Here is a 14,455-nt window from a genome sequence, read left to right as displayed (position 1 = left end):
TCCCCTTCCCCACCTCTTCCAAAACTGCAGAATAGTTGCCAGTGGCAAATGCTGAGGCAAGTAATGGAACAAGCTGCAAGTACAATGACCCTTTATAAGATAAAGATCTGGCTATCTGTGTGTGAAACAAGGTTGTTGGTAGGTACCATAAGTATGTCTTGCTTTGAAATGCAGATTATCCAAAAGCAAGAAACTTGCTTGCTTGCATTCTTTATGATTGTGACATTTTGGGAGCTGAAACAACTCTTGAGAAAAGCAAATTGACCACAATGCAGGTGGTATTAGGTTTCGTTAAAAGTTTTGTCTTGCAATTTATTTCTGCTGTTACCTTGGATCATTAATGTACAAACACGTTTAAACTAGACTAAATGCAGTATTCATCAACTGTACAGGGTATCTATCTTCTAATTTATCCCCAGAAAACAAGCCACTTGGAAACAATTAATTTTTACTATTTAGAATTTCTGACAATTACAATATGAGCTTACAGAGGGTATTTTGTCAAGGTCTGTTATTAACTGGGAGAAGTAAGAAACCTATCTAGAAAGATTTAACAACATTTTTTTTACTGTCATTATCTTTAGATTTTGAAATTGAAACTGTGACAAGGATGACTGAAAATGTGAATTCTACTGCTTTGGTTCAAAGTACTGAAAAGTTTCAGAAAATTAAATACAAAGTATAATTTATATATTAAACATTTCAGTCTGTGGCTGTTGTCAGTCAGCTGTTAGGCAAGAGAAAATAACCATACAGTGAATATGAGTAAATCTTTTGTATTTGGTGAAACAAGAATAGTAAAAAATGATTGAAGTGCAGGCAGATAAAAAGTCTGAATTTTAAGGTTTTTTTAAAAAATCTATCAATTGCAGAAATGGAAAATGTTTTTGTTGGAAGGCCTACCTTGCTTCAGAGTTAGTCCAGAAGAGTTCCCTCAGGAAATAGCTGCTGATGAGAAATACAATATCCTTTTAGTTCTTTTACAATTAATCTTTATAATCACATGCTTCTATTTAACACATTAAAATACGAGTACCATTAATTATAAAATAAATATATTTTTTTCATTGGGGAGAATGTGATAAAACTCTACCATTATTAATTTTATGCTTTTTATTATTGAAATTTTTTACAGATATACATAGTGTGACACGGTGATTGGAGATTTAAGGACTATAGCATAACCAGCATTTTAGTGTTTAATGAAATTCTGGAAGTGATGCTAGTCTATTGCAGAATAAATGAGAATTTGACTACATGGGCTTGACTTGTAGGAATGTTCAATGCCTGTTTATAATGTGGAGATCAATCATCTCACACAGATTTATCAAAATACTGGAGTTCAGGAGCTGGAGGCACTTGGCACTTTGCTGTATCAAGCATATTCTCTGTGCCTCAACCTAGCAAGTACACAAAGAGTAAGCAAAGAAAGAAAACAGCATGTATGATCCTCGTGGCACAGCTCCTTATTTAAAACCTCCATAAGTAACACCTGGTAACTTCCAACTAAACCTGTCCTTAAGGCAGGTGTGTGTATGACAGACACGAAGCTCTGAGGGCTTCGCTACAGTAGCGGTGGGGCAGAGGACAGCCGTACAAACTCCAGGCACAGAGGAGGAGAAGCTGCAGTCCGAGATTGTTACCTGTGCTGCCAACGGGCAAACCAGCCAGAGGCACAGCTGCTGACCAGCACGTGTGTAGCTCTGGGCCAGACAGTGGCTGACGCTTCTGTTTGGGTTTGTAGTTAGGACACGTCATGTAAACGAGCTCAAGAGACAAAGGTTTTAGGTGGGCTGTTGAGCCTGGGGAAGGACTGAGGGTACTACAGTGGATTACTGACGAGAGGGGAAAGAGAAACAGGAGGTTTGACAATGCAGCAGAGAGGCACTTATGGGCATATTTCCAGGAAGGAATGGAGAGAATGATGGACAAACATCTACGGGAATCATGCCTTGTTACTTCTGCTACCAGTGAAACAACACGCCAGTCAGATAAGAAAACCTAAGTCAAAAAGCAGTTCCGTGGCCACAGGTAGAGAGCTATGAATTACTGTTTTGCTACTAAGAAAAAGAAAAAAACCACAAACCAAACCCCAAAATAAGCAGTCCCATGCATGATGGAATGAATCCAGGCTTCAATGTGCTTATCTGTTCAGAGCCTTGAAAGTCTGATAAATGTCAAGCATTTCAGCTCTCCTTGAATGAAGGTGTTAACAGAGATACTACCTACTATCCAGATTGTTTCTATGAAATTTGTAGGAGTTCAGTAACTTTGAAACTTGCCAATGGGCTTTAAGGTAAGCAGGCTGTAGAAATACAGTAAGGGAGGAACATGCAAGCACAGCAGGAACACTTAGCCTTCAAGCTAAAAATGACCACCACACAATCTGAGCGGGTGTTATGGAAGATGGCATATTGACAGAATATTCAAAGTGTAAATACTATTACAAGCTATGCCTGATATCACAGAGGATGACACTGAAAATCAGGAGGCAACCCAGAATCCCCCCCCCATATCTTTCTCATGTAGGCATGGGACGACATAAGTTTCAGCTGCGTGGGAGGCCACCTATTCAGCAGAAATATGGTTTCCTGAACATGCTAGTTTCCACCCACTGTCAACCACTAAACTACATTTATCAGTAGCACTGTGGTAAGCACTGTAGAGCTGACCAGAAGGGAATTTGGTCAGATATGACTATCAAGGTTAATAATAAACACATTCTTAAAAAATAAATGTACATACCAGTATGTCACATTGATGAATCACATGCTGAGCTGGTACGCAAATCCATGATTCATGACCAACTTTGATTTAACTCGATATGTTTCTAATTATACAAAGACTTTTCCTTTGCTTCTGCCCCTTGGAACACTAAAATAGCCCTTTAAAATCTCTAATACAAAATTACAGAAATATTTGAGTCATCATTTCTGAAATAACAGAAATAAAATTATGATTCTCAAACTTCAAGAAACTGAATTTGATTAAACATTTTATTAACATACTGGGATTTGAACTGTAAAATGTGAAATGAATTCATAGTTACAGTTACCAATCTCTTTCTGCATCAACAGAAGTTATAGAAGATTATATATGTTTTACTTATGTATGGATTCCATTTTCAATATAAAGTTATTTTCTGGACATAGTTATTTTAACAACAGAGTTACTCTGTGAAGAGTTTATTCATTCATATTGCAAACACTACAGTACCATGACATATTTTCAGATTCTAGAATAAATCTTCAGGCAAGGAGTTACGAGCAATATTGATCCTATTTTATGTCTGTTTTCAAGGAACTGCATAATTTCTCCGTGTCTTCCGATGCTTCACCATAAAGAGGATTTGGAAAAGAAGTAGCATTCACATATTCATTAAACGGATACTACAAGAAAAAACATAGAATGAAATTTAAAAGCCAAGTCATTCAATTAATTTGTTAGTATGGACATAAGAATGGCTGTAGATTCATTACAAAAGTAATGTATGATGTTAAGTTCAAAGAAAACTATACAATCTCTAAAATTTTTAGACCATATTCTCAGCTGATAAAAATTAGCATAGCTATACTGGAACCATTATTTGCCATATACACCTGATCAAGTAATTTAATCTTCTCCTGTATCTGTTCCTACCTTTTTTTACTTGTCTCCAGAGCTCTTGCTCTAATACACATGTAGTGTTATTTTGTGAGAGTCTCTGTACAATAGTGCAATTGCAGTGGGTCACTAATTTTGGTAGATGGAATTGTAATTCAAATGACTGGTTCTAATTTTCTTAAATGAAGAAAGAAGTAATATGAACTCTTCAGGTAAGGACTTCTGTAGCTCTAAACATTTTCTTCAGCATCTGCCTTACTGTAAAGTGTTGAATTACTGTATGCTGTAACAAGTAGCTACAGTAACCAACATTAATGAAATTGCTATTATGAGGTCTTTGTCAGCCAGTCCAACCCTTGCCATCTTTCTCAGATTTCCAGAGGTGCTAACAGTATGAGTTGCCGTATGCCACTGACTTTAAGTGACTTTTTTCCCTTTCCTCTGCAAATTAATTTTATTTAATCACATATCTTACTTTAGAAGAAAAATGTGTTATTACATACCTCATGCCAGGGAGAAACACTGATTTGAACAGCGGGTGAGGTGGCATACCCAGGAGACTATAAAAAGGAAAAAACTGCTTCAGAATATTTTTAGTGAGCTGCAAATAATATTCTGAAAATATCCTTCCATGTGACAGAGTAACAAATTCTATGGATTCAAAACCACGAGGCAATATTACAGTTGAGTGTGTGGCAATGATAAGCCTGCATGTTGAGAAAGATGCCCACAAGTGCTTGTGATTATTCAGCTGGAGGCAAGAGCTGTTGCTTGTGTTTCACCATATCTTCTGGTTGGTGATGCACCATTCAGATTTAAGGCTCATCAGACTCAGAGAAAACTCACAACTCTTGGTTTCCCTTTTAAAGGCAGAATTAGTGGAAACACGTATTTTCCCAATCTTGAACAAAAGAGAAGAAATTCTGGTACAGCCCTGGACTTCAATCACAGTGCCTGGGGCTGCCTTCTATGAAAATGCCTCTCCTGACACTGTGCTTCTGTTTTTCAACTTGCTATTAAATAAAGCCTGTCAGGAATCTATTTCAACTCAAACAAAAATGTCCTGATAAATTGGACATGATTGTGATGGGAATGTTTCCAACTTGGAGCTCTCACAAACCCCAACCTGTAAGTGAATTAATTTGATCTAATGTCTCTAAAATCAGGTGTAAGGAACCTTTTATAGAAAGTAAATGGCATGTCATAGTTAATCCTATTCAAAGCTGCAGTGGAATCTTATATTACTGACTGTGGAAAGGACAAGGAAGTTTTATTTTCTATTTCCAAACAAGCCTAGTTCTTTCAGTGCTAATAAGGGTAGTATCAAAATGAGGGTAGTAATGCTATTTTAATTTTTTTTCCCCTTCTTTTAACTCCAAGATGCTCTTTCTGTATTATTTTCAGTGATACATCACATAGCAGAGACAGCTGCATTTTAAGTCAATTATATCTCTCTTGTTAAATGTAAAACATAGATTTTAGTTACCACTGTTATTTGGTAATTAAATCTTGCTTTGAAGTCCCTTGCTGCAATATGTTAACTTTTAGATATATATTTTATTCACAAATTTATTTGTTACTCTACCAGTCTCTTAGTTATGATCAACAAATGGTGACCAAGTGTTTGTTTAGTGTCAAGGTGAACTTTACAGCAATGGGAGTAATAATGCACATTTAAGGTATTGGGAAGTATTATAAACTATTTTATTAAAGTTAAGCGAGTGTGCAAAGGCAACTTAGGCACTGAATCATGCATGTGTTTTTGTTGTTGGTGGTGGTTTTTTGTTGTTGGGTATTTGCTTTGTATTTTTTTTTCTTTCCAGAAGCCAAAGGAGACAAGTCCCAGTGAGCTTTTTCTTCTGTATGTCTGGCTAAATATTTCATTCAAACCTCTTTTTTCTCAGATTCAGTAGCCTACAGTCAGTATTAGTTATAAACATCAAGATGTTCTCAAACCAGCTGATTTCAAAACTGTGTATGTTTTGAAAACATACTGGAACTGGTCTGAGTGCTGCAGCAATTATTTAATAAAAATGCTTTTATTGAATAGCATTCAGTGATGGAATAAACTGTTTTAATGGAAGACTTATTTGAGGACTACAGTCTCACATTTTTCTGGGTGTATACAAGCAGCTATTGGTACTTACCTTTACTTTCCCAGATGAACTAAGGCCTTCGTACAATGGATTGGCAAATGAAGCATTGGTTTCCTCCAGTTTTCTTGAAAAGTCAAGCAAACAAGAAAACCACCCACAATATTACACAGGGTGTCAAAGAACCAAACCACTTCAGGTTGAAAAGACTTGAGTCAAAAACATACATGGGTAGATATATTTCTGACTGAGCTCTACTCGAATGAAATTAAAACAATGTTCTGTGTACATTGTATGTAAGTTAAAATAGCACATTTTCATTCATTGCTGCTGAAAAATATATGCTTATGGATATGCACAGAGTTATTTGGTATTCATAAAATGCAGATACAATGCTATACATTAAATAAAGCATGTTATTAGCTTAAAAGTTGCATTACTATAATTTGTTTGCATGTGATGAGATCATGTTCTTTCTGTGTTTTGCTACTATCCCATTAGCAATTCAGTAATTAACATGGTCTTAGGCTCCAAGATCAAGAAAGTGTTAGGTATTTCATTTTTACAAGAACTCTTTTTTCCCAATGAATTAAGAAAGAACTTGCATTTGAGGTCGAAATCATCAGAATTCATTTTAAAGCTATAGAAGCTCCCCGTATGTTTTGCTACAGAGCCAGAAATATTTAAAGAATCACTGGAGTTATTGGAATGCAAAGGTTTCCTGAATGAACGCAATGCCTTAAGCAATTTATACCAGAAGCATAGGATAAATTTTACTAATTATGGGTCATTTGTCCATTATCTTAGGTAGAAATTTAAGGATATGCTTTCCTCACAGAGGCCTTCAAATATTCTTTTTTTTTTGGACATGCTTATGACCTATGCAGCTAATTTCATTAATTCTGTGAACACAAAGGATGTTTGGGGGTGGAACTTTCTATCTACATCTAATCTATTTTTCCATATAGATGTCTGGTTGTTAATATTCTACAATGCTTCAAATAATCAAAACTGTTCCAATGTTATATAAAAAAAACCAGCTGCATTAGTTAAAATTACTGAGGCGTGAAGCAGAAGCACACTTCCTTTTTTTTAATCTTTGCTTTTGAAGAGATGCATTTAGTTGTTTTTGGTTTTTTGCTGATGCTTTCATGAATAAAAGCATATACATGCCTTTGTGTACATAGAAAGCTATGTTTGTACATGAGTCTAAAATAAAAAGTTCCCTAAAGCTAATACTCAATGATTAAGAGATGGATTTTCTTGTATTAAAAAGTGTTTCTATCCCAAAGCTGCTCCTACAGCGGGTTTAAGCAGTGTCTCCCTAGGAATGATAAGACAGGCTCTGTGTTACTGTGGCAGGCAGGTCTGAGGGGACAAGAGCAGTCACAGAAACACAGCCAGCGGAGATGCTGGGTAGGGAAGCTGTTGTTCCTCAGGGAAAGCCACAGGGGTGACTCACCACGTGATTTGTTCTGCAAAGAACTAACCCAAGAATGGATGCTTAGGAGGAAGGCGCAGGTAGGCCACAGAAATATATCACCTTATGAGTTAAATAAGAGCAAGAGCATAAGTTTGGGTTTTAGACTAAACCGGACATGTCTCCTTAAAACCTTTCACAGCAAGACTGCCAGAAACTAACTCCTTCTAATGCCACTCTCATAATTCAGTTTGATTACCTGACACAATGATGTGGAAAGCTGAGTATTTGAAGCTGTTGATTTGTTCATTTGATCTTAATCTTAACTGTACTAAATCATGATATTCCATGCTTTTAGTTAGTTTAGTGAAGCTATAATATATTAGGTTATTTATATGCTCCTACGTGTGTATTTGCATACTAATCCTCCTGAATAAAGTCCACAAGATGTACACAGAATCGATTTTTTCCTCTAAAATCACACCATAGCTCACAAAACCTGAGGCAACAAGCAAACTCAGATAAGAAGTTTTCAAGGAGCATGGCTCTGCTTCTAAACTAGTGCCCAAAGGGCCAGATTTGCATGCCTTAATTTTGGTGTCTCATTTAGACATCACAACCCAACTGCATGGCCTAACAGCATGACACAGAATTAAACACATCAGTTCTGCTTACAGTCAGTGGAGACACTTCTAAAGGGCAACACGTCATACAGTTCACAGTGGAAATTGCCTTTACTGTGCCAATGGGAAATTGTAAGGATAGGGACTGATTCTTTTTCATCCCTCACTCCCCATTGAACTTAAGCAATTTGTGCAAGACATATATTGCTTATTTGGGCAAGAACATGCAAGAAGACCTAGGTCTGTTGTGAGGGCAGGAAGGACGCAGAACACAGATCTCCAGCCTACTCTGCCAGCAGGATAACTTACCAGCAGGATACTGTGTCAAACTGTGGGCACTAAAAAGAGTGCTGGCTGAGTCCATCGCTGTGTCTGTGGTTGCTGTGTTTATTGCTGAAATTGGTCCTGTCTATGTGTGTAAGGTTTTCTCAAGCATGAAAATTGAGTCTTGTTTGGGTTGTCCAGTAGATTTCAGGTGTTTCTCCACTTTAGGTCTGAATCATGAAAGAGCACATGAAGTTGGGCACCTAATCTTAGGGACTATTGCAATTTTATGGCCCAAAATATGGGTACTGGTTGAATTTATGTACCCCAGATTTAGGTGAAGTGGAGAATGAGCTTTCTTAATTTTTCTTCTGTTCTTAGGATCCTTTTTTCCAAAGCGGGGCTTTGGAAGCCACCTTGAATATATTACCTTACATGTAACATATATGTTACACGTATATGCACATAGATACATATCTATGAATGCATTTATACAAACAAATGTATGGTTACACACTCTTTGTGAATGTAGCAAACAATTCTTCCTAAGGGATGCCAATAATTATCCTTACAAATTACTGAAGTATTTTTGAATGACTTAGAAGACCTCAAAGAATACACGAGTGAAAATTCAATCACATCTTTCCACACGTGCTATAATCTACCAGTTGGATAAGGTGGTAACTGCCTGAAGAAGCCTGTGCTTGGGAACTGAGATGACATATTCCCGTTACTTTACATGTTGTGCATACATCCCTAGAAGTAAACACAACACATTAGATCTTTAGTTAATTAGAAATACAAAGCTTTCCTTATTAGAGGAAAGCAATGGTATGCCCACTCCAGTACTCTGTCACCAGTACAGATACAGGTGAGGAAAGCAGGAAAGTGCAGTATTAGTCAGTGGGGCGATTGTTGCCATCTGGCCATCACTTTATATCTGATTTTAAACTGCTTGATTGGGTAGTTTAACTATAACGTATTGCAGTGGCTTGAGTTAAGCTCGTTCTTGCAGTGCTTGCTGTGAGATAAGTGAAACCTTGTCCTGATAGAAAATGATAGCTTATTGCTACAGTAAAAAACAACATGGCCATCACAAGGTCTTATGGTGGGGAGGAAGTTATGCATGTGTTACCCCTATACAGTAAAGGTAAAGATAACTTATCACTCCCAAAAATTATGGTTCAAAATAATAAATTATTGTGAAATGGTTTTAAAACTCATTTATGAAGAAAAGCCATAAATGCCGAGTTCAGAAGACTGTAACAAACAAGGAATAATTAGGGTTAAAAATGCCAGGCTTAGGTTGGTTTAGAAAAAAAAAAAAAAAAGAATGAACATGTTGGTAAGAAAACTCAGAGAGAACTGGGTTTTCTAACATAACCAGAAATACCACAATAGGAAAGGAGAGGATTATTCATCTTGGAATGAGGTCACATGGGTCATAGCTTTGCTAAGCTCATCTGCATTCTTCAGTAGCAAAAACTACTGCCTTGTCATGGGTTTCTCCACTACAGCTTCACAGAGCTGGGAGAAAGTTGTACGCTCCACAAATTACCCGCCAGTGTATAAAGAGTCTGCTAAGTAACATCATGATTTTTAACAGAAAATTGAAGTATCAAGATTTCATTCATTTGGCAGCAACAGCTCAGAATTTTGTATCTTTCAATGAAAAAACCCAAATATTTATTTTAGACAGTGCACAAATTTGTAGGAAATCCTAGAAGGATGTTTATCATCAGGTCCATAAAAACAATGACAAGATCCTAGTGGGCCAATGGTTGAATTTCAATTAAGATACTGATAATCCCTTAGAAGAATTCTTTATAGATGTTCTACAGCTTCTGTTCTAAACAGAAACTATAACTCAAGATCTCAATTTCCAAAGCATTTATAAAACCTTTTTAAACCAAATTTATGTTTCCAGAAGTAGGATAATTTTTGCACATCCCACAGAAGAAACGGGAGGTGTGAGGCTAGGAGGACAGACTTTCCAAAAGCTGTATTTAGAATCATCTACAAGTCGGATGCTTGATTAGGTTGTTAATATGCTGCTTGAGCTTCCAAGGTCTGCACTTTGTACCTTTTGAGTCACTTTAGGAAATCTGATTATTTTATTTTTTGAAAAAAACCACTGATCTTGCAGGCTATAGGCCGAGAGTTTTGCTCTGTTTCAGCATGTCAGCTCTTGTTTCTTTGCAGCCTTTCCTATCTGGTGGCTGTGAGATGTGCATTTCAGAAAAACTGAATTCTGACTATAGCACTAAGTTTCATCCTTCAGAAAAAAAATGTTCTACGGAAGAAGGAATGAATTAGGATAGCAGCATTAGACTAATAAAACAACCCCCAAACAACAGTTACGGCTGCTGCTTCCTAGTTTTGTTTTTCTTTTTCTCATAAAACTTAACTTTTTTCTCTCATTCTACAAGAACAGTCTTTGTCTCCATTCCAGTTCACAAGCTGAAAATGGTTCAATAAATGTTGTTCTATTGTCATTCTGTTTGTCACTTTGGGTTATAGCAACAGAGGCATAGTCAGCAATGACCTCTGGCAGTCCTTCAGATCCACTTGGAGAGCCTCCCCTGGAATATGCTATGTGTTCCCCCAAACCAGACCTCCAGAAGGGTATGGTCTAATTGGAGAAAGTCCTGGCAACAGCAACTGGGAATCATCATAATTGTAAGGAAACCTTAACCATGGAGAAAGGCTGAAAGCACTGAGCTTGTTCAGCCTACAGAGAGCAGCCTGTAAGGAGGCATGACAACTGCCTTCAAGTACAGAAAAAGCTTTTTGCAAGGAGGAAGGGAATGATCTGTTCTTGTCCATGGTGAATAGGAATGAACTTACATTGTAAACAGACATATCAGCAGTTAGCAAAAAAATCTCTAACAGCGAACTTTCTTTCCACCTAGGGTACCAAGATTGCCTGAGGATGCCATCAAAATCATGTTGCTTGAGGTCTTTCAGTGCAAACCCAGCAGTGATGCAACTGAGTCTGTCCTGTGGCAGGATGAAAAATGGCCTCTGTGGGTCCTGTTTTCCCATGATTTTCTATCATTTTAAGATATTTTCTCAGAGCACCTCAGTTTTTCACACTGTGGCCTGTGTCGTAAGATGCATTATGGATATACTTTGGAAAATTTAATATTCTGTGTTCATTTTGACTGACAGGACTGATAACAGCTGTGGTACATTAGCATTGCAGCTGATGGCACAGATCAAGAATAGGAAACAAACAAACTGAAAGGATCCAAGGGCATTGCTTTGGAAGCAATAACAAAGAAGCATAGCTTAGCTGGGCAGAAAGCCACTCACTTTTCACATTTTGACTTTTTAAAGTAAACTGAAGCATGAGAAGGCAGCTACAACAAAATGGAAGCTAAAATGAAGCTTTGTTTCTATTTGGTCAATAAGGACAGATGACACTGAAGGAGTGGAGTAACTGGCAGCCTTCCCTTCTGGACTAGAAAACAATATCTCTGGAGTATGAACATGAAGGTGAGAAACTTACAAGCTTCCTCTGATTTGGGATTTCTATACAAAAGTTTCACATATCCCCAGCTGGGAGCTGGGAAGTAACTTGTGTATCTGAATGCCATCGTGATAATGAAGTACACTGCTGCCAAGCCGTGTGGTGGGTTGCTCCTGTCCATTAGGAAGCAAACATGACTGCCAGTGACTCCTGCTCAGGCACTGAGCAGTTCAAAGCCTGCAGGTCAGAGATTAAATTCTTGCAAAGGAAGGAGAAGAAGGAGAGAGCAAAGGGGAAGCAGGACATTCTTTCTGAGCTGAAAGGAGGCGTTAAGGCACTATCAATCTTGCCAGTGATGAAAAAGAGGGACAAATGTAACTCAGATTCTCACCGCTGTCAGTGACCTCTTAGAAATTATCTAAGGGGTCATCAGCATAGCACTACTGCCTGCTACCTGGTTTTCTGGGGAAAAAAATTGTTTTATTGGGCTCTGAAGCTTCTCCAGCTCTTGTGCACATCCCTGTGCTATTACCATTGAGGCACAGAAGGATTCCATTTTAAAATGTCCTGGAAGCTAGCACCTATAACTGTTAATGTGCCTCTGGAGTACCATCTGCCAATGCCTGCATGTGTGGTTCTCTACCTGTAAGGAGAAAGAAAACACTAATAGAAATTATAAAAAATAGCTAGCAGAATGATTTAACAAGAGGCAGTAAATATGGACTCAAGTGTGTGAAAGCTTCCCTGCGAAAGAATGGCCAAGCACGCACTCCTAGAGTGCCTCCAGTGCCTAATGACTTTAAGAAAACAACACGACCTAGGAAGGATAAAAGTGGACAGCCTTTTGCAAAGGCAAAAAGCCTTTGAAGTGAAAATGAATTGTGGGAAAGTATCATTCATGTGCATGGTTAAATTTCTGTAGTTCATCAAATCCCCTTAAAAAAAAAAAAAGGAGTAAAACCTCATGCCTCTGTGTGGTGCTGTCACATTGTACATTTTACAGACTTATGCAAACACAAGTCACTTCTTATTCTAAAGCCTTATCTTAAAGATTCAAATTTCAGCATGATAACATTGGCTGCATTTTGACTACTCACTTCTGATTGCTGATTAAGCAGTTAAGGAGTAACTTGCCTTAATTTATTACTGTTTCCTGCTGTGATTTTTGTTAGATCATGCTAGACACTAAGTAGTTGAAGAGGGAAGAGACAAACTGCCTGGATGAGTTTTACCTTCTCAGATTCAAAGTTTCAAATTTCATTGTTTTCACAATTTCAAATTGTCATTTATTAGCTAGATTATTTCTTGGTAAGATGCCTATAAAATACACTTTAACTTACATGTGATTAAAAACAATGAAAGTAAAAAAAAAAAAAAATCTGTACCATGGGCAAAATGATTTGACAATCTTAGCCATCCTAACAGACAAAACTTGGAACCACAAAAATTTCCATCATCATAATTTACCTTTTTGGCTGCTCCAGTGAAAACAATCAAGACCAGAACGAGCTTTGCTGTTTAAACTACCTAACTCTCTGGTTTACAGCTCTGATTCTTTTCATGTCAGGGCTGTAATATTTTCTTAGTGCCATAGCAAGAAGATCCTCATGCATCTCTGTTTTATTACATACTTAATAGGACACTTAAATGTTTGGCGACATATTGCAACAGGGCATCTTTTCATGTACAAAAAAGACTATTCTTTTTAATATGTATAATTACAAGAAAGGAAAAAACATTCCTTGAATACAGGTACGGGGGTAGAATAGAAGTGGATGGCAGTGCACAAACCCTTGAGAAGACATTTATACAAAAAAAAAGGTAAAAGGGACTGTTTAGCGCACAGGAGAAATAGCATAAGAAAAACCAATAATTTGTTGATTAAAACAGCACCAAGCATGTTTTGAGAAAAAATATTAGACTTTTTTTTTCAAAAATCTTAATAAAGGAAATTCAATCAGCTCTTACAGTACAACTAATCTTGCACTTCTGAGGTGTCTTTCCATATGTGTACTTGATTAGGTTGTATAAATGTGAATTAAAGTCTTAAAGCCCCTATGAAGTAAGATAAGGAAATGCTGTTATTCCCATTTTACAGAAGAATAAGGAGACATGAAGTAGGTGAAGCTATGCACTCAATTAACAGTAGCTCAACCACTAAATGTTCCTGCTTCAACATTTTGCTTCTGTGTCCATAGACAATTCTACCTGTCAGGGGTAGCATGCAGTGTTAAGAGATGTGTCAGCAGGAATAATGTCAGGATAGGAGCCTGCACAGTTTAGTAGATAGTTTGGGAGATAACAACATTCCCAAAGAAAGAAAGGTCTATAGAAGAGCACAAGTTTAAAGGAAAATAGGCAGTTTTGAAGATTAATTCTAGAGAAGAAAATGGGGGTGAGGGAAATTAACAACATGAAAATGGACAAGGCAATGCACAACAGGAATTGCTGAAAGAGAGGAAGGGACAGTGATAGGTATTTGCTGACAGGGTGTGATCTAGCAGAGTAAGTCAAGAGATGGACAGAAAATAAATACAAGTGTTAGAGGAAAATAAGAAAGCCAAAAAATTTTTTTGTAATCTTAAATGAGGGAGGAGAGAGAAAGCAAAGATTATCAGAGGGATGACAGAAAGGGTTAGGAAATATATATGTGAAATAATTAACTGTCAATCTAAGGCACATCTTAACTTCTGAAGTCAAATTACTGGATGAAGATATCTCTAGTACTACTAGTACTGTTATTCAAGGCACTTGAAATAAATTTTGAAATAAACCACCACCAATTTTGCTGATTTTCTTTTTCCTTTACTGAAGATGCACTATATGCAGTATGATGTCAGAAGATAATTTAGTTGCTATTTGCACAGTACTAATAGCAAGCATCGTACTGGATGGAAGAAATATATATTAAAAGAAAAATAAATCATCAGCTACAGCACTCATTCACCACAAGTAAGACAGGTCCTTGAACCACAAGCCA

At 37.1% G+C, this 14,455-nt stretch overlaps 1 protein-coding gene across 1 annotated transcript in view; it reads right to left on the bottom strand.

The window, feature by feature from the left end:
* Positions 1 to 3,278: 3,278 nt before the first annotated feature.
* The window catches only part of MALRD1 (MAM and LDL receptor class A domain containing 1), a 282,296-nt gene continuing 271,119 nt past the window's right edge, over positions 3,279 to 14,455 (bottom strand). Inside the window, exons 38-40 of the mRNA XM_040589228.1 lie at positions 5,751 to 5,823; positions 4,107 to 4,163; positions 3,279 to 3,389 (exon numbers count right to left, since the gene is read on the bottom strand). Of these exons, the coding sequence (XP_040445162.1) occupies positions 3,279 to 3,389; positions 4,107 to 4,163; positions 5,751 to 5,823 (241 nt within the window). The remainder of the gene's footprint in view (positions 3,390 to 4,106; positions 4,164 to 5,750; positions 5,824 to 14,455) is intronic.

This window comes from Falco naumanni, chromosome 4, assembly GCF_017639655.2.
Source record: "Falco naumanni isolate bFalNau1 chromosome 4, bFalNau1.pat, whole genome shotgun sequence".
NCBI classification, from domain to species: Eukaryota; Metazoa; Chordata; class Aves; order Falconiformes; family Falconidae; genus Falco; species Falco naumanni.
Note: the sequence above shows the minus strand (reverse complement) of the source record. Positions and strands in the feature narration are given on the sequence as shown.